The following is a 21,052-nucleotide window of genomic DNA, read 5'->3' as shown; positions in this document are numbered from 1 at the left end:
TTCACCGGTACATATGGAGAACCAAAAACGGAGGAGAGGGGGAAGACATGGTAGTTGATGCGGACGCTGAAGAATCAAAATGATAAACCATGGATTTGCATAGGGGACTTCAATGAAACCTTGCATGCATGGGAGAAGGAAGGAGAGGTCCCAAAACCGAAGTGGCAAATGGACAAGTTAAGAGAGGATTTGGAATTCCGTGATCTTGAGTGCATGGGGTTCATGGGTGATGCTTTCACGTCGAGAAACAATAGCGATACTGATGAAACATACCTAAAAGAGCATCTGCATAGAGCGGTTGCCTCACGGGACTGGAGGAGGCAGTTTCCAACATACAAAGTGACAAATGCCGACCCTCGACATTCCATCATAGGCCGGTCATAGTAGATACATAAGGGAGCTTATGCACAAGGCGTGCACCAAATCGTGGCACTATGCCATGTTTTGAGGTGAGATGGCTGGATGAAGATGAGTGTAGGAGTTTGGTGGAGAATGAATGGGCAAAGAAGATGGAGGTGGAGGGTAGGGTGTGATGGAGGGGGGGTTTGCAAGTGTTGGGTGTGCTGGTAGATTGGAGCCGAAATGTTCTTGGAGACTTAGGGAAGAGAATCAACCTGATGAAAAGGGACCTTGAGGCATGTAGAGGGAAGAACGATAATGTTGAGTCCGTCAAGAAGGAAGAGATTCTGCAGTTTAAATTGAGTAGATTGGAGGATCAGAAAGAAACATATCAGAAGCAAAGGGCGCATGCTGATTGGCTGAAAGGATAAGATAGAAACACGAAATATTTCCATTCCTTCGCCTCGGAGAGGAACAAAATTAACCGCATTATCAATTTAAAACGAGAGGATGGAGAGGTGGTGGTGGAGGAGGAGGAGACCATGCAAGAGGTGGCGACTAACTATCTTTCAAAAAATCACATCTACTATAGGTACACGGATGGATGAAATATTGGGTCACATTGATCCAAGAGTTAGGTACGCGATGAATGAAGAGTTGTGTATAGAATTCATGTCCAAGGAGATTGTGGACGCATTGGAGAGTATTGGTGATTTCAAATCTCCCGGCCTTGATTGTATGCACTCTATCTTTTATAAGAAGTTTCGGGACGTGGTGGGGGCGAAGGTCACATAAGAGGTGTTGGGGTTCTTAATGGCGATCCCATGCTTGGTGATTGGAATGAAACATGTATTGTGTTTATCCCAAAAACAACATATTATGTGACGTCTTAGAGGTCACATAACTGTGCTAGTATGGATGACTCGAGACATGTAAGTCTTTGCAATGTCGCATGCCAAAAAAACCTATCTCACCTAGCACAGTTTTGTTTGAAATTGGCCAAACCGTCGGACCAACCGCATCGCACTGGGTCGGCAGTTTTCGCCGATGCGTCTCTTCGTCGATAGACCTACATATACGGTTTCCGATGGCCGACGCCATTCATCTTTTCTCTTCTCACCATCCTCTGTCAGCATGAGCAATCTCTCTTTGTCATCGGACACCGACAGTGAGGGGAAATCGCCTGGATGGCGCCATTGGTGGGACCAAGTCGCATCGTCTAGCAGCGACGATTCCCCGCCACCGGCCATCGAAGAGGAATGGGATGCCGATGAGGAGGAGGACGAAGAGGCCGAGGAGCAGGCCGGGGAAGAGGCTGAGGAGGAGGAGGAGGAAGAGGCTGAGGACGCGGCGGCCCGGGCGAAGGCACGGGCGGATGCGAAGGCGAAGGCGCAGCCGGCGAGCACCTTCGACGATGAGGAGGACTCAACTTCCTCCGACACGTCGAAGGACACTGGCTCTTCGGAGGTACATACAGAGGATGGGCTAGGAACGCCGGACAATATTTGGGGCACGTTCGGACCGAAGCGGCCTTTCGAACGCGTAACTGGAAACGGTTAAGTGTCCATGTCCCCCAAATCCCTTCGAAAGACGCTTTGGGATCCGGATTTATGGGTAGCTTCGAGTTTGATACACAGATTGAAGTTAGTCTTATCATTCGATGATGATAATAGGTTTTGTTGTTTTGACATTGTTTGTTTTGTCTGCTCACCACATTTGTACTGTATTTCGCTGTATTGTGTGACTTGCACATTTTCATAAAACAGCACGAACTCTTTTTAAAATAGTTGGGTATGCATGCCAACCTCAAGTGGGCCCAATACACCGAACCGAAGGTGCCAGCAAAGAGGCGAGGGAGAAAGACACATCACCGCCCTCGTCTCTTCCTCCCCACTTTCTCTCTCCCGATCTCTCAACCTTTCCTCTCCCGCTCTCCGGCGAGCCCGCCGCCGCCGCCGCCGTCCGCGGGCCATGGACGGCATCGAGGGGCTCCTGGCGCGGGACTTCGGCGTGCGCCGTCAGGGCAAGGACGCGCCCATGGCCGCCGCCCGTGGCGCTGGATCCGCCTGGCCCAACCCCAGATCCACCCCCGCCCCGTCCTACGACGGCTTCTTCGCCGCGCCCGGACCCGCACCGCCACCCTCCGCCTCCGCCTCTGATCCCTCCCTCGACTCGATCTTCGACTCCTTCAAGGGCACCTCCTCCTCCACCTCGACGTCGACCAAGCCGGCCTTCGACGACGACTTCTTCAACCCCACCAGCGGACTCAGGCCCTCCAACTCCACCTCCTCTACCGCGCGCTACGACGCTGAAGACGTGTTCGGGACGGGGGCGGGCCCCGCGTTCGATGACGTGTTCACGGCCAGCAGCAACCGCTCGGCGCCGCCTTCCTACGACGACTTCCTCGGCGGGTTCGGCGAGAAGCCGCAAGCGCAGCAGACGAAGAGGTCGGCGGTGGTCGAGGACGACGACCTGCTGGCGGGCTTCGGAATGAAGCCGGCCGGGGAGAAGAAGAAGCCAGTGATGGAAGAGGAGGCCCCGTGCGATGATCTGATCCCTGGGTTCCCCAGAAGCAGCCCGCCAAAGAGTAGGTGAGTAAGCTCTTGCTTTGCTTGCTTAGATCTGCATTCGGTTTGGATCTTCATTATTGTAGATCAGGGGGTCTTGGGTTGGATGAATTCAAGTGAAATGCCAACATCTAGAACCAGTTCCTAGTGAATCTGGAACCGACCTTAAGCAAAGAGATGAGCTTGCGTGGCATCGGTGATTAAATTGAGGAAAAATAGCCAGTGATCTTTTCCATGCGTATGCTGGTGCTTTTATTCCTACATTAAATCAGTTGAGATTATAAGGAAATAAAATGCGCTATGGTTTTAGTTCAAATTTGTTCAGTTTTGAACTAAAACCACGACACTTAGTATGGATCGGAGGGAGTACTAGTTTTCACGACTAGTCTTTGCAACTAATCAGACTAGTTTTGCGACTAGTAGTATAGTCACAACTAGTCTTGGTTTTCGGTTGGAATGCAAGTACCAATTCATAGACTAGTCTTGACTAATCGAGCGACTCTTAGTTCTTGTGAGGCAGCTAATGACTAACAGAAAATCTGATGATAAAAACATATTCGTAGAATCAATCATAAGTTGATATGTTAGTTGCTGTAAACCTCCCACTTTTATTCATGTTATCCACTAGCACATTCTTGTAAGTTCTGTGAAACATGTATTTTCTGTTGACAAAAATTACGTTGTCGGTTTCGTAATATTCACTATAAATTCCAGGAACACTAATGATGATAACACCAAGAAGCAATCAGTTTCAACTTCAAAATCAACAGCCAGCATGGTTGATGATCCATTTGTTGTTCTAGAAGGAGAGTCTGCTTCAGGCTCCACATATCCATCCCCGGGCGGTTTCACAGATCCATTGGAAGATCTAAATAAGCCTGTAAAGACTGAAGGAAAGAATTTTGATAGTACTGCTGATGATGATAATCTATTTGAGGAGTCCAGTACTTTTGACCAGGTCCCAAAATCATATCCTTCGTTCACCTCTGAAAGCAATGGTGATACCAATCTACAAAGCAAATCCCGAGACTCGAGGCCTGTGCAAAGCTCAGCGAAGAGGAATCCTGGAAGCAGATCTTCATTGGAGGACTTCGAAAACGGCATGCACAAATCGCAGTCTGCAAGGTACTCTGATATTCATGTTGATGACAGTTCAGAGAGATACAGTGGCAATGGTATGGGTGACCAGTCACCGATATCTACTGAATCTGAAGACGATATATGGCTTACGGTTTCTGAGATCCCCCTCTTCACACGGCCAACTAGTGCTCCTCCACCTTCCAGATCACCTCCTCTTCTTAGACAAAAACCTCGGGCTGCAAAAGCAAATGGAAAGAATGATGAGTCTGCGCAGCAGTCTGGCCAGAAGCGCAACCACTACAAATATTCGCCAGAGCAAGCAGATATTTCTTCAATAGATGAATCAGAGGGTGTTGCCATGGGCAAGCCACAAAGGCCTGTTCATTATGACACCAATGCTTTTGAAGAGGACGAAGAGTATGGTACAAATTCTTCAGCTCGTGAAGAGAGAGAAAGCCAGGAAAGGTTGGAACAAGCACAAGAAATGAGACTAAGGGAGGAACAGAGAAGACGTGAAAAGGAGAGGGAATTGGAACAGGAGAGAGAGAAACAAGCTGTTGAGAGGGCTACAAAGGAGGCACGGGAGAGAGCAGCTGCTGAAGCTCGTGCAAAAGCTGAAAGGGATGCCCGTCAACGCTCACAGCGTGCTGCTGTGCAGAGGGCTCATCAGGAAGCCCGTGAGAGGGCTGCAGCTGAGGCTAAAGACAGAGTTGCAAGGGCCGCTGCAGAAGAAAGGGAGAAGGCTACTGCTGAAGCCAAGGAAAGGGAGCGAGCTGCGGCTAGGGAGAGGGCAGCTGCTGAAGCCAAGGAAAGGGAGAGGACTGCTGCTAGGGAGAGGGCTACAGCAGAAAGAGCTGCGACAGAGAGAGTTCAGCAAGAAGCAAGGAAGCGAGCTGAGCGAGCTGCAGTAGAAAGAGCTGCTGCCGAGGCTCGACAAAGGCATGCAGCAGCAGCTGCTGCTGTGGCTGCAAAAGAAAAACAGAGTACACCAGATGACCTCGACTCTTTCTTCAGTAATAGTGCACCAAAGCAGAGGACACCAACAGCGGTACATACAGGCCCCAAAATATTTACATTAAAAAATGTCTGGATTTAGTAATATCGCCTTTTGCTAATGTTGGGTATTTCAGGAATCAATGTTTGATCCTCAACCACAAGGTACAGGAACAGTTAATGGATCACAGAGACCAGCTTCTACCTCAGCATCTACGAGAAAAGCAAACACACCATCAGCCACAAATATGTTTGGCAATGGTCTATCTGACCTATTTGAATTTGAACGTACTGGTCCTCCCAAAACAGCAGTTCTATAACTTTGTAATGATACCATTTCCTAATCTTGCACCGTTTATGATTCATTTAGCATTATTTTTCAGCACGTTCATCATCTGACGTATTTCAAGATGTTGAGGGAGAGAGTGAAGAAAGAAGACGTGCTAGATTAGAACGTCACCAGAGGACCCGTGAACGAGCGGTAATGTTTCCACCTCTTGCTCTCACTAGATACAGCCAGTGATCAATCTGGGTCATTCCGTATTATATTTGTCAACGTTTTTCCTATTATAAAGGAATAATGGATTTTTCATTCTCCTACTACTGTTCATCATATTATAACAACCAACATATCTCCAGGCGAAAGCTTTGGCAGAGAAGAATGAACGAGATATGCAGGTTCAGAGGGAACAAGCAGAAAGAGATGTAAGTGTTGTGTTGCTCATATAACTTGCAAGTTGATTCTGCTTATGTAAAAAGTATGTGCTGTGCTGCTATTGCACATCTATTTTCAGTATTTCATGGACTTCGATGGCATTTTCTTTGGCTCATGATAGGGCCGCATGTCTTGGCCCTTTAAGCTTGACTTTCTTGGTTACTAATAGTTACTTATTGTTTTTGGATTTTCTTGATTCCAGAGGATTGGTGACTCGTTAGACTTTGAAATTAAGAGGTGGGCCGCTGGAAAAGAGGGCAACTTACGTGCTTTATTATCAACTCTGCAATATGTGAGCCACTAATGCCTTCTCCACTGAAGCTATTCTTCTTATGTTTTCGCCTGATTCTGTGCTTTACGTTTGAGTGTTATCATTGTTTTATTGCATAAATATGCTCAGTATTCCTGTTTGCTTCCTTCTAAACAGATACTTTGGCCAGAATGTGGGTGGCAAGCTGTCTCCTTGACAGATTTGATTACTGGTGCTGCTGTTAAAAAGCAGTACAGAAGGGCGACCTTATGCATCCATCCTGATAAGGTGCAACAGAAGGGTGCAACTCTTCAGCAGAAATATATCGCTGAGAAGGTCTTTGATATGCTTAAGGTGTGTATTCTGCTGCTTTGCAACAATTATTGGGTTTGTAATTCATATGGGTTACACTATTGTTGAGGAACATATTTTTCACGGCAATCGCTTATGTTCCCCTACATTTGCATGAAACAGGAGGCATGGAACAAATTTAATTCTGAAGAGCTCTTCTAAGCCGTTCCTGTGAATATACAGCCAGCTTTTAGTTGTACCCACATGAAGCACTGGAGGATCAAGACGGGAGAATCGGTGATGGCGTGATTTATTAGGATGATTTTTACAGTGTATTATACATTGGAGGGCCAATATTACATGTATCTCTTCCATACCATTCGTTTATAATCAGACCACAGAAGTCGAAAACACAGTTCATGCTTTACTTTATCTTGTGAAGTACAGATGTACAATTTTGCTTTGCCCCATCATTATCTCACTCTTGTAAATTGTACAGCTTGTACATTAATCTGGAACATGATTTGGAATACTTTGCTATTTGAGTTAACCCCATATATTGTCGTTTAATTTGTCATGGTTTTTTTTCTTATAGTTTTTGATACATGTCTTTTTTTCTTCAAGTTGGTTGTTTTTTACTTTCTTAAGTTAAGCACGCACATGGGAATCATTCACGTACAAAATAAATTAAATCTGAGGCTGAGTATGTGTGATGCCTTCCATTATGTACACCGTCCTATAGACAACCTGGGTGACAAATGGCTGGAAACAGAGAGGATTGTTGGGTCAGGAGCACATTCTTTGTACTCTCGCTGCGTGAGAAAAACATTGATAAATATATATAATGACATAAGTGTGTGACAGAACAATAAACGACAAAATCCTTCAGTACAAGGGCACTAACTTAACCGGAAAACCAAATCTGATCCCGGGTGCATATGCACCTGGTATGTATAAAACATATTTCCAAAACATAAAAAATTTAGTAAAAAAAATTAGCATATAGAGGGACATGTTCTATGTGTGTACGTAAAGTTTCACATAAAACCAACAATTTTTCTACTCTGTGTAAAAAAAACAAATAATGCCTCAAAAAATAGACTATTTTAGCACCAAAGATTTGTCTTTTTTGCACAAGGCACGAAACATATCGGTTTTTGCTGAAACAACTTTGTAAGCATGTAATATGTCAAGGTATACACGGGGAATTTTTATTTGTATTTTTCTAACATTTTAAAATATGTTTAATATGCATTTTAAATAAAGGGTGCATATGCACCCGGGTGTAGAAACACCCTGTCACCTATATGAGACTTAATATGTTTATGTGTCGTCTCACAGACTCACAAATGATCTGAAGACAGAAACATGCCATTATTCTATAAGAAAAAAGACGTCATTTAACAGTTCATAAGATCCTGTGAACAAGAGCCATCATACTATAGAAAACAGTAAAATATTCTTATTCCATGTCCCTTCATTTATATAGGTCATGAAGAGATGTTGTCAGCAAGAACCATCATACTATAGAAAACAGGAAAATATTCTTATTCCATGTCCCTTCATATAGCATGTACATAGGTACACAGGCCTAGAGCCAAGCCGCCCAACAAATGGCTGCAAACAGGTCATGAAGAGATGTTGGGGCGCAATGGTGATTTCAAGTTAATCTTAACTTGGGAGCACAAACAGAAGCTGATAAGTAACCCAGACTCGGTGCACAATTCTAATTACATGGGAGGGGGGTTGTAGGCCGGCCGCTGCTCCTGAAGGGAGAGGAGGAAAAACCCAACTGGTTTTGGCCGGACAAGTTGTCGCCAGGATGCTATTGCCGAGGGGTAGTATAGCAACTGTACAATGTGGCGGAGGTTCTAGTTTCGATTTTATTCTTGCTCTCACATGAAGTAGCTCAGTGCTTTCTTCTTCCTCGAACCGCCTTCACCATAGAGCTCGTTCCATTGAACGAGCTCATTCATGTTTGCCGAATCAGATGACACACTCGCACAAACCTACGGTAAAGAAACAAATTATGTTATCATCATGAAGAAATAAAACAGGGACCAGGTGAGATGAATGGGTTATTGCGCCCACCTGCTCATGGGCAGATTTGAAGTCATCTAAACTAAGAGGACGGACGTCCTCGCTTCCGTGCAATGCAGGCTCAGGCCTGCCTTCTGCTTTTGCTACATTCTTCTCCTGCATAGAGGAAACAGTCGCTTCAATAAATAAAACTATTCCCAATGGATACCCGCAATATAATTTTATCTACGACGATGCAAACCAAATAGCCTTTTATCAAGGTCATTTGTTTCAATACATGACACAAGCAGGCCGAAAATAAAGAAAAAGGTCATGCTGCATCCTACCTTCTTTTCCTTCTCTAGGATTTCTCGAATGGGGAAGTGCGCCGCAGTTACACATAGATTCTGAAAACACAAAAAGATCAGTTAAACTTCTTCAGTCACTGTTGATGCTTATAAGCATACAAATAAATATCAAACATACCTTCAGGTCACTTCCTGAATATCCATCAGTCATATTGGCAAGTGAATCCAGATCAGTATCTTGTCCCAACTCTTCTTTTGCTAAAATTACTTTCAAAATTTTCTCTCTATTTGTTGCGTCAGGCAAGTTTACCATTAGCCTACAATATTGATAATAATTAACGATCGAATGGTTAGAAACCAATTGTCGGCAGTTAGATTATCACAATACAAGGCGTGAAACTGGTTGCTACCTGCGGGGGAACCTCCTAATGACAGCCTCATCCAGGTCAAAAGGTCTATTTGTGGCACCAAGAACCAGTACCCGCTCCTTATCTTTAGTGCGCAACCCATCCCAATTTACCATAAATTCATTTTTCATCTTGCGCATGGCTTCATGTTCCCCTGGATTTTCTCTCCTTCCTAACATACTGTCAACCTGTCCAAAGATATACACTTATTAGACTGCATAAATAGCCAGATAATCAACATGCTAAAAAAGTAATGTATACTCTCCATACCTCATCGATAAAAATAACACTGGGAGATATTTTACTTGCTAACGAAAATACAGCCTTTACATATTTCTCTCCTTCGCCAAACCACTGAAAGTAGACAAAATATCATTTAGCCTCAAGAATCACACAACTTACCTCACCAATTGCTTTTTAGAAGAAACCATACCTTCGATGTAATGCTTGACATTGATATGTTGATGAAGTTAGCACCTGCTTCGGTTGCTACCGCTTTAGCAAGCATCGTTTTCCCAGTGCCAGGAGGCCCAAAAAGCAATATTCCCTTGCAAGGCTGCAACCAATGGATTCAGAGGAGGCACTTCTAAGATCTTGACTTAACTACAGCAGCAAATTTAGGCAGTAGACATATTCTTCCAAATTTAATACCAAACAGGTCACAAATTACTGGTAAACCCCCAAATATTTAATATTTCTCAGAATCTGGAAACTCCCATGTCCAAATTTATGGCCAAAACGTTCAACGCAAAAGGTACAGCTTATTTTTATTTCTCTACCGATCGAGTTAAACCCAGCTAGTCTATAACAGACCACATTTCCTTCAAAATATTTTTCACTTAATTTTAGGATTTTCAAAAACAAAATACTTACAGAAATAATACTGCGATACCTAGGGCAATCATGCATTCAGATGAGCTCAAGGGTGAGAGCCCTAAACAGGCGAACTGATCTCACTTCTGTTTGCATGTAATTATTACCGATTTTGAACCTTTCAGTACTGATGGTCTAATATTGTTGTAGGAAATAGGAAACAAAGAAGTATTAAATATCTCAATCATGATGTGCAACCTGCGGTTAAAAAAATCTTAAGTCCCCATGTGCATACTACAGCCTTTTGTTACTACCTTTGTTAACTGCCCTTTGCAGAACAATTCAGGCCTCACCGATTTTGAACCTTTCAGTACTGATGGTCTAATATTATTGAAGAAAATATGAAACAAAGAGGTATTAAATATCTCAATCATGATGTGCAATCTGCGGTTAAAATAATCTTAAGTCCCCATGTGCATACTACAGCCTTTTGTTGTTACCTTTGTTAACTGCCCTTTGCAGAACAATTCAGGCCTCTGGAGTGGGAGCATCACCAATTCCTTCAATGTTTCCTTCACATTTTCCAAGGCTCCAATATCATCAAAGGTGACTCCAATATCATTCGGTGGTATAACATCTGCCAAAAGCCTTTTCTCAAACTCATTCTCTGTGGCAACATCCTAAGAAAAAGAAAGTAACTCAGAAATATATACTGAAAAACATTCAGTCTTGGGAAATCACAAAGAATGTTTGATATGTGCGAGAGAAGTACCTTCAACGATTTTTTTGAGCTCTTATTATCACTATGCATGCTCTGCAGCATGTCGAGCCCATGCTTAAGGCTGTAAATCATAAGTAGTAAGTTAGCTCTCCAGAGAGAAGACTGAAAGCAAACAGAGGAACAAGGAAACTGGCAACTGCATGACTACCTTTCGCTCGTGAGAACAAGTTTACCATCCTTGGAGGTTTCGACTTCATTGTTCTTAAGATGATAACTGACAGCATAGCCGACAATCTTGTCAACACCTAAGTTTCAAGCAACAAACACTTTAGTTCAAAATTCTAATGATAAATTGCAAAGATAAAAAAATACTCACTTTCATTAGTAAGCGACTGATCTTTGATGAATAATTCTTCAAGGTCATTGCATTCGATTGCACTGCGACTCAGAAACTGCATTACAGAACAATGAGCAACCACATAGATACAACAACAAGATTAAAGCCTTTTTCCCAAGCAAGTTGGGGTAGGCTAGATATGGAAAACCAAAACAGGGGGGAGAGAGAGAGAGAGAGAGAGAGAGAGAGAACAAAACAAAACAAAGAACGTGTAAACTAAAATTCCGGCACATGAATGATGATTTCCATGCACAGTCCTATCAAGAGCCAAATCTCTAGGTACATTCCAATCCCTCAAGTCTCTTCTTACAACCTCTTGCTGACTAACTAACATAGATACCCATTCTAAATTGGGAAGGAAAATAGTTGATAAGAGTAAAGCTATTATAGTCAGCAGGAGAATATGGACATGAAAATATTTGTAACTGCATGAATACATAACATGCAACAAACAATGTAGTACGAAACGAACCTCTTGAGAAAATATTGCAGGACTGTTGAAATAAATTAAGACGACATATTTACTCTTATAGTTACAAATTACGATGACAGGAGGTATAGACAACTCAAACAGTCAAAAAAAAAGAACTTATGTAGCAGCACAAAGCAGGTTGGAACAAATACTAGCAACCATAAATGATGACCATATACATTTTAAAACAGGAAAACACAAATTTCCAAGCGATAACTATAAACTTGTATTTCCTGTTGTTCAACTTACCGTACGAATGCTACTGATGTTGGATTTTGCTTTAAGGGTTTCAACGTCAAGATCCAATTGTTGCTTCCAACTGGTTAGCAGTGCTTCATCCTGAAAATTTTATTCTTAAGGTTAGACAGCATACTTATGAACCACACTTAAATGAGTGTAACAAGGGATATCGTTACCTGTGGAAGCTGGATAGAAATTTTGTTAGGAAAAAGTTTATTTAGATGTTTCATTGCTTTCGGGCTTTCTTTGTTCCTTTCGTGCAACCGGCTACCAAAGCTATCCTGCATTTATATCAATATAATAATGCATTACAACACAGCGAAACAGATGGGAGACACCAGAGCCATGTATTCATAGGACTAGTAAAAAACTATATGCATTTGAAAACACTAAACAAAAAATAATATGAACAAATCAAGTGCAAGTTACCGGGAAAAGGTCAAATAGCGTCTGGCTGCTACTAGCGAACTTTGTAAAAAGAAATCCTCCAGGATGTGCCTACAAGACAGATTATAGCACCATCTTAGCAAAATTTGATAGCCCTTGAGAGATCGCCAATAAGAATCAAATAAGGAAACAGTTCTTCAATCAGTTCAACACATTAGAAATATTACTATCTAATGCCAGTTTGCAATATCACATAGCTCGTGCCAATTCTAAGACATACGACAAGTCACACTACCATGGGAACTCAACACTCCAAATTTGAGTGATATCTCGAAAATAATATACTACCTTCCATTCCAAAGCTAAAGGCTTTTTTTTTCTTAAAGTCGAACCAAGTAAAGTTTGACCAAACTTTTAGAACAATCTATCAACAAATATGATATTTTGTAGATACCATATGAAAATATATTTCATTATCTATCTAATGATATTGATTTTGTATTTTGCGTGTTAATAATTTTTGGTAAAAACTTAGTCAAACTTGACATAGTTTGACTTTCTCAAATCAAAATAATATAAGCCTTAAGCTTTGTGATGAAGGTAGTATGTACCTTCTCTTTACGGCTGTCCATCTGGGTGTGTGATCCTATGATAAGAACGCCAGGTGGAAGCAATTCAAGTTTGCTCTTTAAAGATGAAAATGATTCTGTAATTCCAGTAAATGATTTCTCGATATCCTTTAGTAACACTATCAGAGAGCTGTTTTTGCTTTCTTCTGAGATGACCTGACAGGCAAGGAAAATAATCGTATCAGTATTATAACTTGAGGCTGATTAATGTTTGCAGAATTTCCAACTCCAAGGAAGATGCAGTACCTCAATTAATTCGGTCATAGCTAGCCTCTCAACTTCTTCGCCACCAGAACAGTCTGGGCGAAGTAATTCAGCTGCGGGGAAAAACAGTCAGAATAAATAACAATCTGCAAGAACTATTGAACATGTGGGATGCAGAATTTTTAGCTAACCAGAGCAGAAGAAGCCATGATCTTCCTCGCACAAACCACCAAGATCATTACCATCAGGGATCTGCTTATCAAATCGGACTCCAATCTTAGATGATCCATTTTCTTCAAAAGCAAGCATCACTCTGCCTCGATAACCATAGCTGGGGCCCCTGAAGACCAATCAGGAGATTTATCAACAAATCATACAAGGGGAAATTGGTCCCATCAGGACAAAAGGATATGTTGTTATCAAGCTAAATCTGAGCTGGCATTATAGCAACATAAGATAATCCCCACTGGATTGTGCGCTATTGAAAATCCAGATTGCATGTTGCCAATTCCTATTTCTACTGTTCCAAGTAAACAAAGTATTTGAAGGTACGATTGAAATGCTTTTATTGAGAGGAGATCCTCTGTCCCGTTGCTGTATGTGCCTGTACGACAGGCCTACACCATACATTTCAACAGGTAAATGTGACTGTCCACCCATGAACTCCATATTTCTAGTGTTATCTTCACTAAATATAGGAGCGACTCCGTCACCTCTCATACCACCCAAACATTCTAAAATCAATTCCACAGATATCGCTTAAACCAAACGAAGTTCTTGACAAAAATTAAGAAATCTAAGCAACAGGATTTTGATGATAATAAAGGAGGTACCTAGGAATTGCTGCAGGTGGCTGAGCTGGACCCACGTACCTCACCCTCTCCCCTACAGAAGATGTGACAGTGCAATTATTTCTAAGAAAAACATGGTTGAACTAGAAATATTTATTAAATAACACTCAGTTGCTACCGAACCTTCTCTAAAAGTATAGCCCTTCGACGTAGCTGTTGAGGATTCTTGTTTGGGCAAAGTTGCAGCAGAATGTAGAGTGGATGTGCCCACAATATCAGCGTTCACACTGGAAGCTGGTGCAACAGGTCTCCTAAAGTGCATGGTGTCTGCCAAGGAAGGACGGTGCTTATGAAGAATTGTCAATTTCTCTACGAACGCCCTGTCCCCTGATTTATCAGTCTTGACAACATCTTTCTGGGTTTCTGGGTCCTTTGAAGGCACCTACATATATTTTTGTTTCAAATAAAATTATTGAGAACAATCGGTCTTCAAGGTTTTCTCAAACTTGTGAGTGTGACCATAGGAGAACTTACCCCAGGCAACAGGAGTGAATCGACAACAAGTAGTCTAGCACCGAAATGTTTGGCAAGTGCCTTTATCAATGTTTCCTGATAAATCTCAGAACCTGATGCATGTTTGCATTAGACAAATTAGATGGATACGGAAAGAGAGCGGGATAATTACCAACCAAACATGTGCACTAACATACTTCAAGGTTCTAAATTTTACTTAACACAAACAACACTAACTAAACAAAGTTTACCTGCTGGACCAGATAATAAAATTCGCTGGTTTATTGATGAAATCTCGGAAAACTGTTTAATAAACTCCTTCTTTTCCAAGTGTAGGAATGAACATGACAAGAGCACATTCTTTGTATTCTCGCTGCATGAGAAAAAGTTTTGTAAATATATATAATATATAATTATATAAATGTGTGACGGCTGACAAACAATAAACAACAACATGCTTCACTCCAAGGGCACCTACTTAACCTAAAAAATGCAACCTAATCTACGCCCATTACCTAACGAACACTATGAACAAGTCATGCAGGACTAAATGTGTACTTTTTCTGGACAGCATCAAAAAATAAGGGCTTGTTAGCTTCAAAGGAATTTTGTAGGATTTTTTCCTATAGAGGCTGTTTGTTTCAAAGGATTGAACCCTCCAAAATTCCTATGGATTGCTTTCCTATACTAGACCTCTTGGAAAAAATCCTATGTGTCTATGACAACTATGCTATGCACTCAATCTCTATAGAAATTTCCTATGGCTTTCCTATGCTGCCATCAAACAACTAGTTGTACCGAACTACTGATTCCCATAGATTTTTTTCCCATAGGATTCAAGGGAGCAGGTCATAGCAATCCTCCATTTTACCTATACCTTCACTTTTCCTATCCCATGAATCAAACAAGCCCTAATTAAGGAGGGACAACCTTAGTTTTCTTATTATCTACTCTAGCATGCAAAGAACAAATTGTATGCAGGTACCCATCATATGCAGGAGCTACAAAATACAGAATAGAGGGCAAGCAAATCAAAAGAATGTTAAGTCCAAGCATCACCTGAGGTAGTAAGGAAAATTCTCAAATGTAACTTCAATATCACTTGGACTAATAATTCCTTGCTTCATCCCGTCCTTAAAGGCTTGACATCTGCTCGGTGGTAAACTGGCTGAAGTGTTAAGATCCGTGATGAGATCCCTCTGATCTTCAAGAGCTTTAAAAAGATCACCAGTCAAATCGAACTCGGATACAGTTGACCCTGCAATCATCCTCAGAACTGGCCTTATCTTATAAGTTGCAATCTTACCGATTTCATCAAGATGAGCATCAGAGCCAAAGCCAGTTTGTCGATTGCTGTCGTTCACAACAGCATCGGGAGAAATGGGAGTTGCAGAAACGTCCATTGGAGAATCTTCAATGTTAGAATTAGCCTCATTAGTATTTTCACCATTCTCGCATTCCTTATCAGGGCTGATGCAGCGCCCTTTTGATTTATCAGAAGCAGATGATGCAATAGGTTGCACTAGTCTCTGATTGTCCTCCCCAGCTGATGCAGGCGGCACTCCTGGTAGGTCCTTCGATTGATTAGACACAGATGCTAATATCTCTGTCCCTGCAACAGCTGAAGTAACTTCTGTTCGGTTCTCCATATGGATATGCTTTACACCAGCAGATGGAGGTTCTAAAAGGCTGATAGCAGATGATGGCACCACTTTAGAAACTTTATCATTCAAAGGATGCTGAAAAATCTGCATGTACGTTAAGGAAACAAACGAAGGAAACAGATCTAATAAAGCTTTGCTATCCCTGAAGTGAACACATTTAGACTAATAAGGAAAAAGTTGGATGGAAGTTGATGGACGGAAACTGCATGATTGCATGAACAGGAACGATAGTAGGATACGTAAGCATGTTTGCCGCATGAACTGAATACAAGTTCATCCCCTCCTGCAAGGGGAAGTTTCACGCCTGGACTTACAGCCCTTCCGTTTAATAGGACAACGCCCTTGTCGCCTGTAACTTCTAACTCGCACGGACCTCCTTGCTGAATAAAAAACATCAAAGGCCGATAATTATATACATCACTACATCAGCAAGAAACTAACAGTTCTCCTTCAATCCTCACATCACAAAACTGAGCCAGAAAATACAAGGTTGTACCTCAGTGTGCATCAACTTGCAAAGTACTTTGCTGACAGATTGGTCTTTCAACAATAAATTACATCTTTTGCTATGGCCGACACAAAATTGAGGGACAGTGATAGAAATGTGAGGACTCTGGTTCATGCAAAACTTTAATATTAGTACGGTATAACAGTATACTCCATGCATTAATAACAAGATTAAAAAAAAAGATGAAGTCAAGGTCACTGCAAGACATAGTTCAACCCACACAGATCAACAGGAACATTACGACTTCTGCCTTCCAGAATCCGTAATGTGACATCTTGGCAACATCAATTGCAATGATTTGTAATATCAGCATAAAACAGGCCTCATTGCATAAGTAGGGAGAAGCCCATATAACCTAGCTAATAATTACCTAAGACTTGGGATTTCCAACATACAATGTACCTTGTATCAACCCTATAATTCATATGCTTTTACAGTGCCTACTAGGCTATTACCTAGGATCAAACTGAATATTTATTCTCTCTACAGTTGACTTTAAGAAAAAAAGCTCAGCAGCCAACCACATAAAAGGATAATAAATTGAACATGTTATATTGTACTTTCTAGCTTTAACTTCAAATCTTCGTCACAGGTAAGTCAAAGCCTCCTAAGATCCATTGCGATTTGGATGATATAACTAAGATGCCAGGTAAGGACCTCTATCCAACACAACTAAGATGAGTACTAGAAGAAAAAAACTAAACACCAAGTGCAAAGCTGAGACAGTTGCTCGAGAGAATATCTTAAGCTAGTTAGAATATGATTGCTGAAAAATTATTCCCGCATGCATCCTTATAACTCTACTGCCGATCGAGAAAGCTGTTAACATAAACATCTATGTGTGATAAATCCAATGTCCTGGTTCCATCAAAAATAAAAAGATAAAAGGCTCTACAATTTAACTGGAACTAAACATTAAATTAAGGCAGTAGCCCTTGGATCAACTCTGAGCTCTAATCACTATCAAGATCCAAGGGCATCTTTGATTCTAAGGATTTTCGTAGGAATTCGAAGGCTGTAGCTCTTAAATTCTTCCTGTGCTGGTATTCTGATTCGTTTCAATTGTAATCCATAGGAATTTGTTGTATGAGTTCCTATGCACCCTGTTCCACAGATAAATTCTATTGATTCCTACCTCTTCCGAAAATTCCTATGGCACAAAGAAATCCTGTAGGATTGAGGTAAGGCAATAATCCTACAGTTTTACTATTCATGTCTGTTCGAAACGCGCAAATAAAAAAAGGTTCTACATGACATAGTAATATACCCCACAAAACCCTCCAGACAGGCTACAAAAATACTGAAAACTGCCCTACAGAATCCTACACATCTTAAAGATCGATTCTTGGCTTAGCCCGGAATCTAAAAACTGCAAGCGAAATTAAACCTGGATTGCAGCAACATGCAAACCAACAGGAATCCACTCACCTGTGAGCACTGCGAGAGCAGTTTGGCCCATGGCGCCACGTGCTGCTGCGGCACCGTCTCCTTCCTCCTGCGCGAGCTCTCCGCAGCTGTGGCCGCCCGCTTATCCGCTCCTTGATCTGCACCAACGAATCAAAGAACCTAAGAAGTCGATCCCAGATTCATCGTACAAAACCCCAGGATCCCAAAGAATCAAAGAACCTTTATTCGCGGGTGTCAAGGCGTCGTCCGCCAAGCCGGCGCTCCCCGTGGCCGCGGCCGTCACCGAGTCCTCTTCGGCCCTCCCGGGCGCAGACGACGTGGGCGACGCCGGAGGTTCCGCCTGGTGGTGGACACGGTTCAGATCGATCAAATCGGGCGCAAGATTCCTGTCCGATTCGCACGGGGAGAGGGGCCTCACCTTGGGGCGCTTCGGGGGAGGGGCGGATGCGGAGGGGGAAGGTGACGGGGACGTGGACGTGGAGGCCGGTCGCTTGGCGGCGGAGCTCCGGCGAGTCTCCACCATCGCGTCGGGTTCGCCGGAGGCGTGGCGAGGGTTTCTCTCCTCCTCTCCTCTCGTCTCCTCTCGAGAGGAAATTTTTCGGCTTCGGATTCGTACGTCGGAAATGGATGGTTTTTCTTTTGTTTGGAAATTCTCTTTTGTTATTATAATAAGATTTCGATCCTTTTTATCTTGGTGATGTGTGATGCCGCGTGGATTTGTGCCGATTTATAACGACACGATGAACGTTTTCGACTAGGACACGTGTGTAAATACCATGCCTTGCCGTCCTCGTATTCGTGGTGTTAGCTTTTGGGAGGCGGTCGTTAATGTCGGCCCACGCATCTAATTCGGATCGGAGAACTCCACCTATCTACGTTATTACTTGTGAGTCACTTCACATCTATGCGATAAAACGGGAGATACCAATAAATTTGATACTCACCTTCGAGTCCGACCTCAGGAGAGCGCTATAGCTACCCTCTTCTCCAATAAGATGAAGCCTACTTTTTGTGGATACCGATATGCAACCGAAACACATCAAGAGAAACGAACGGAAACGCTACTTTAGCGCGCGATTTACCGCACATTGTCCACGCTTCGCTTCCGATGATACTTGAAAGAGCTAAAACGCAGAAAACTGGAAATAAAGGCAGGCGTAGTATCTTTTCACTGAAGGAACTCATATTCTTTTTTTTTTGTCAATTGCTTAATTATGTTCTCTTTTTTCAATTGATCTCCAACCATTAGTGCTATTCGTATTCTCGGTACTTTTTATTTTGCAACAATGTTCTTATCACCTCAACAATTCTGTACTTTGTCCCGTGGTCTATCTTTCTTGCTATATTGGCCAGGATTACCTAGGGTTTCCTTATCGTTCTTGTACTAGGGCTTATCCCCCGTTGCCACTATTCGTGGTTTGGCTGAGACACTCCTCTGTAATCGTTGAATTCCTCTTCTTTTGTCTAACAAAACAGAGTGTTGAGTGAGTGTTATCTGAATTTTGTCTCCAGATAGTGTGTGTTTCCAGTCAAGGTGTGGAGGAGGAGAAAGCGTCCAAGGAAGCTTGGTAATAAGATTGGTAGGATTTATCATGTTCATCCTGGGAGTGGTGAGCTGTTTTTTTTTCCAATGCTACTTATGGTGGTTACATGTGCCACTTGTTTTAAAGATGGTGTTCTTTACAGTACTACTTTTAAGGATGCATGGCAGGCTCGGAGTTTAAGTAGATAATGAAAACGAGTGGTTTAAGTTGTTTGATGGGGCAATTGTCTGGGTCTTGACGTTTCAATTGAGCCATATGTTCATGACAGTTTAATTGAGGCATATGTTCATAAGAATTTAATATCCCTGCCAGTATGACTAGATGTAGTTTCAGGATTGTGACAATTATTTAGTTCCGCTCTAACTTTGTGTTATCAAATCTTTTAAAAAATATTTTCGGATGATATGTTTAATATCTCTGCCACTGTGACATAGATGGAGTTTCATGAATGTGACAATTTAGTTCTGTTTTAACTGCGTGTTATCGTAACTTTGTAATAAATAATTTAGTAGGATGTTGCTTCGAGGGAGTATCTGTTTTGGTCAATATGCATCGGTTTTGCATAGCCTGATGGTCAGCCTAAGCTAAATAAATAGTTTTATGTGCTTTAATTCTCATTCAAAATTCTAGGTTTGCTTTTAAGATGGAAAGCTTGCTAATTTGTGCAAATTCAATTCAATATTAACTGACGATGATGAGATTTTCCTATAGCATAATGCAAGTAAATTAGGAAGGTTCCTCTGTTAGATGTCTCATGTCTGTTCATTGTGCCTTCACACTTACAAATTTTCTATATTTGAATCATGAGGGCACACTATGCTCTCCAAACTTCAGGAAGTTATATATGCATGCCACAAGATTGGAGCTAATTCATCTCCGCTGATATAAGTTTCCTCCTTGGTTCATAGGATTTGTTCATCCGCTGTCTTATATTGTTCATACTAGAATACAGAAAAAACTCGAGTTGCATCTTCAAAAATATATTGGATCTACATAGCCTGCTACTGTATTTGTGATTTACATTTTCCGTTCACAAATTATGGTGCCTATGGGCAAGAAGAGGGAAGCACCAAGCATGTAGCTCCCACTGAACTAGAGGCATTGCCACCTAAGGCCAAGGAAGATTAAGAGATGCACATCAACGTGCAATCAAAGATTAAATCGAGTCAGAGGAAAAAAATGGAGGAGGGTTAATGCTCAAGGACCTCGACTGCTCAGACCTGGATGACACCACTGACGAAGAACCAGAGCCTTTGGGAGAAGAAACCACTGACCCTAGGTAGAAGATGCAGAACATACATCAGCCATGAAGTCAGCCTGCCATTGTGCAAGAGGGACTGGCATCCGCGACGATGTTGGTGCCCTGGATGATCTGGAAACAGTGCAATGCCCGTGTCTTCGAAGGAGAGGTGCCCTCCATCCGTGACCAGTGTGCCAAGATCAAAGAAGAAGCAAGATCATGGGCCACGGCAGGAGCGAAGGGGCTCAAATATGTTTTGCCTACAACCTGGGATGTTCATTGATTTCAGTTTCTGTAACATTCCTTCGGTGTAAACCTCTTAGGAGGCGTGTAACAACTCTATCTTTTCAATGAAATGAAATGTAAAGATTTCTTTGCGTTTTCTCAAAAAAAAAATGTGCAAGAGGGAGGAATAATCAGAGCACTGCCTGGGCATAGTGATCTGCTATGTTGTTAATGTTTAGTTTGTTGCATGTGTGCCTTAATCTATGGATTCTTTATATATGTGTGTTATGTAGTCTGTGGTCACTATCCCATTAGTGTCTACCTCTCG

The 21,052-nt window shown here is 42.1% G+C and overlaps 2 protein-coding genes across 3 annotated transcripts; one reads left to right on the top strand and one right to left on the bottom strand.

Moving 5' to 3' along the window:
- The first annotated feature begins 2,175 nt into the window (after window positions 1–2,175).
- On the top strand, window positions 2,176–6,785 carry LOC127294490 (uncharacterized). The gene is made up of 8 exons (XM_051324319.2): window positions 2,176–2,930; window positions 3,621–5,034; window positions 5,117–5,267; window positions 5,363–5,460; window positions 5,619–5,684; window positions 5,897–5,986; window positions 6,122–6,298; window positions 6,419–6,785. Exons 1-8 carry the CDS (start codon window positions 2,311–2,313, stop codon window positions 6,455–6,457), a joined length of 2,655 nt encoding a protein of 884 aa, XP_051180279.1. The 5' UTR covers window positions 2,176–2,310; the 3' UTR covers window positions 6,458–6,785.
- An 887-nt stretch (window positions 6,786–7,672) lies between these two features.
- Window positions 7,673–18,359, bottom strand: LOC127294489 (uncharacterized). 2 transcript variants are annotated; one of them, XM_051324318.1, is made up of 28 exons: window positions 18,134–18,359; window positions 17,935–18,055; window positions 17,737–17,852; window positions 16,297–16,413; window positions 16,040–16,180; window positions 15,443–15,884; window positions 15,196–15,349; window positions 14,388–14,509; window positions 14,158–14,249; window positions 13,807–14,065; window positions 13,666–13,717; window positions 13,024–13,172; window positions 12,875–12,945; window positions 12,611–12,784; window positions 12,042–12,110; window positions 11,789–11,893; window positions 11,622–11,711; window positions 10,880–10,955; window positions 10,712–10,808; window positions 10,555–10,624; window positions 10,283–10,462; window positions 9,403–9,525; window positions 9,240–9,323; window positions 8,973–9,157; window positions 8,741–8,879; window positions 8,602–8,661; window positions 8,327–8,431; window positions 7,673–8,244 (listed from the first exon to the last, which is right to left on the bottom strand). In XM_051324318.1, the coding sequence occupies exons 1-28, from the start codon at window positions 18,236–18,238 to the stop codon at window positions 8,131–8,133; spliced, it is 3,612 nt and encodes a 1,203-aa protein (XP_051180278.1). In that variant the 5' UTR covers window positions 18,239–18,359; the 3' UTR covers window positions 7,673–8,130. The 2 variants fall into 2 exon arrangements, with proteins under 2 accessions (XP_051180278.1, XP_051180277.1); XM_051324317.2 differs by having other exon boundaries at window positions 15,196–15,884.
- Between the last annotated feature and the right edge of the window lie 2,693 nt (window positions 18,360–21,052).

The sequence above is a fragment of the Lolium perenne genome, chromosome 4 (assembly GCF_019359855.2).
Source record: "Lolium perenne isolate Kyuss_39 chromosome 4, Kyuss_2.0, whole genome shotgun sequence".
In the NCBI taxonomy this organism is placed as follows: Eukaryota; Viridiplantae; Streptophyta; class Magnoliopsida; order Poales; family Poaceae; genus Lolium; species Lolium perenne.
Note: the sequence above shows the minus strand (reverse complement) of the source record. Positions and strands in the feature narration are given on the sequence as shown.

Bases quoted from the DNA above. Each gene is read 5' to 3' on its own strand.
- LOC127294489 (XM_051324317.2), bottom strand. From the start codon at position 18,238: ATGGTGGAGACTCGCCGGAGCTCCGCCGCCAAGCGACCGGCCTCCACG. The intron at 14,510-15,195 runs GTGATGCTTGGA...TTTCTCATGCAG, and splicing joins AATTTTCCTTACTACCTCAG to CGAGAATACAAAGAATGTGC. The intron at 10,956-11,621 runs GTAAGTTGAACA...TCTGTAATGCAG, and splicing joins ACATCAGTAGCATTCGTACG to TTTCTGAGTCGCAGTGCAAT.
- LOC127294490 (XM_051324319.2), top strand. From the start codon at position 2,311: ATGGACGGCATCGAGGGGCTCCTGGCGCGGGACTTCGGCGTGCGCCGT. The intron at 2,931-3,620 runs GTGAGTAAGCTC...TATAAATTCCAG, and splicing joins AGCAGCCCGCCAAAGAGTAG to GAACACTAATGATGATAACA. The intron at 6,299-6,418 runs GTGTGTATTCTG...TGCATGAAACAG, and splicing joins AGGTCTTTGATATGCTTAAG to GAGGCATGGAACAAATTTAA.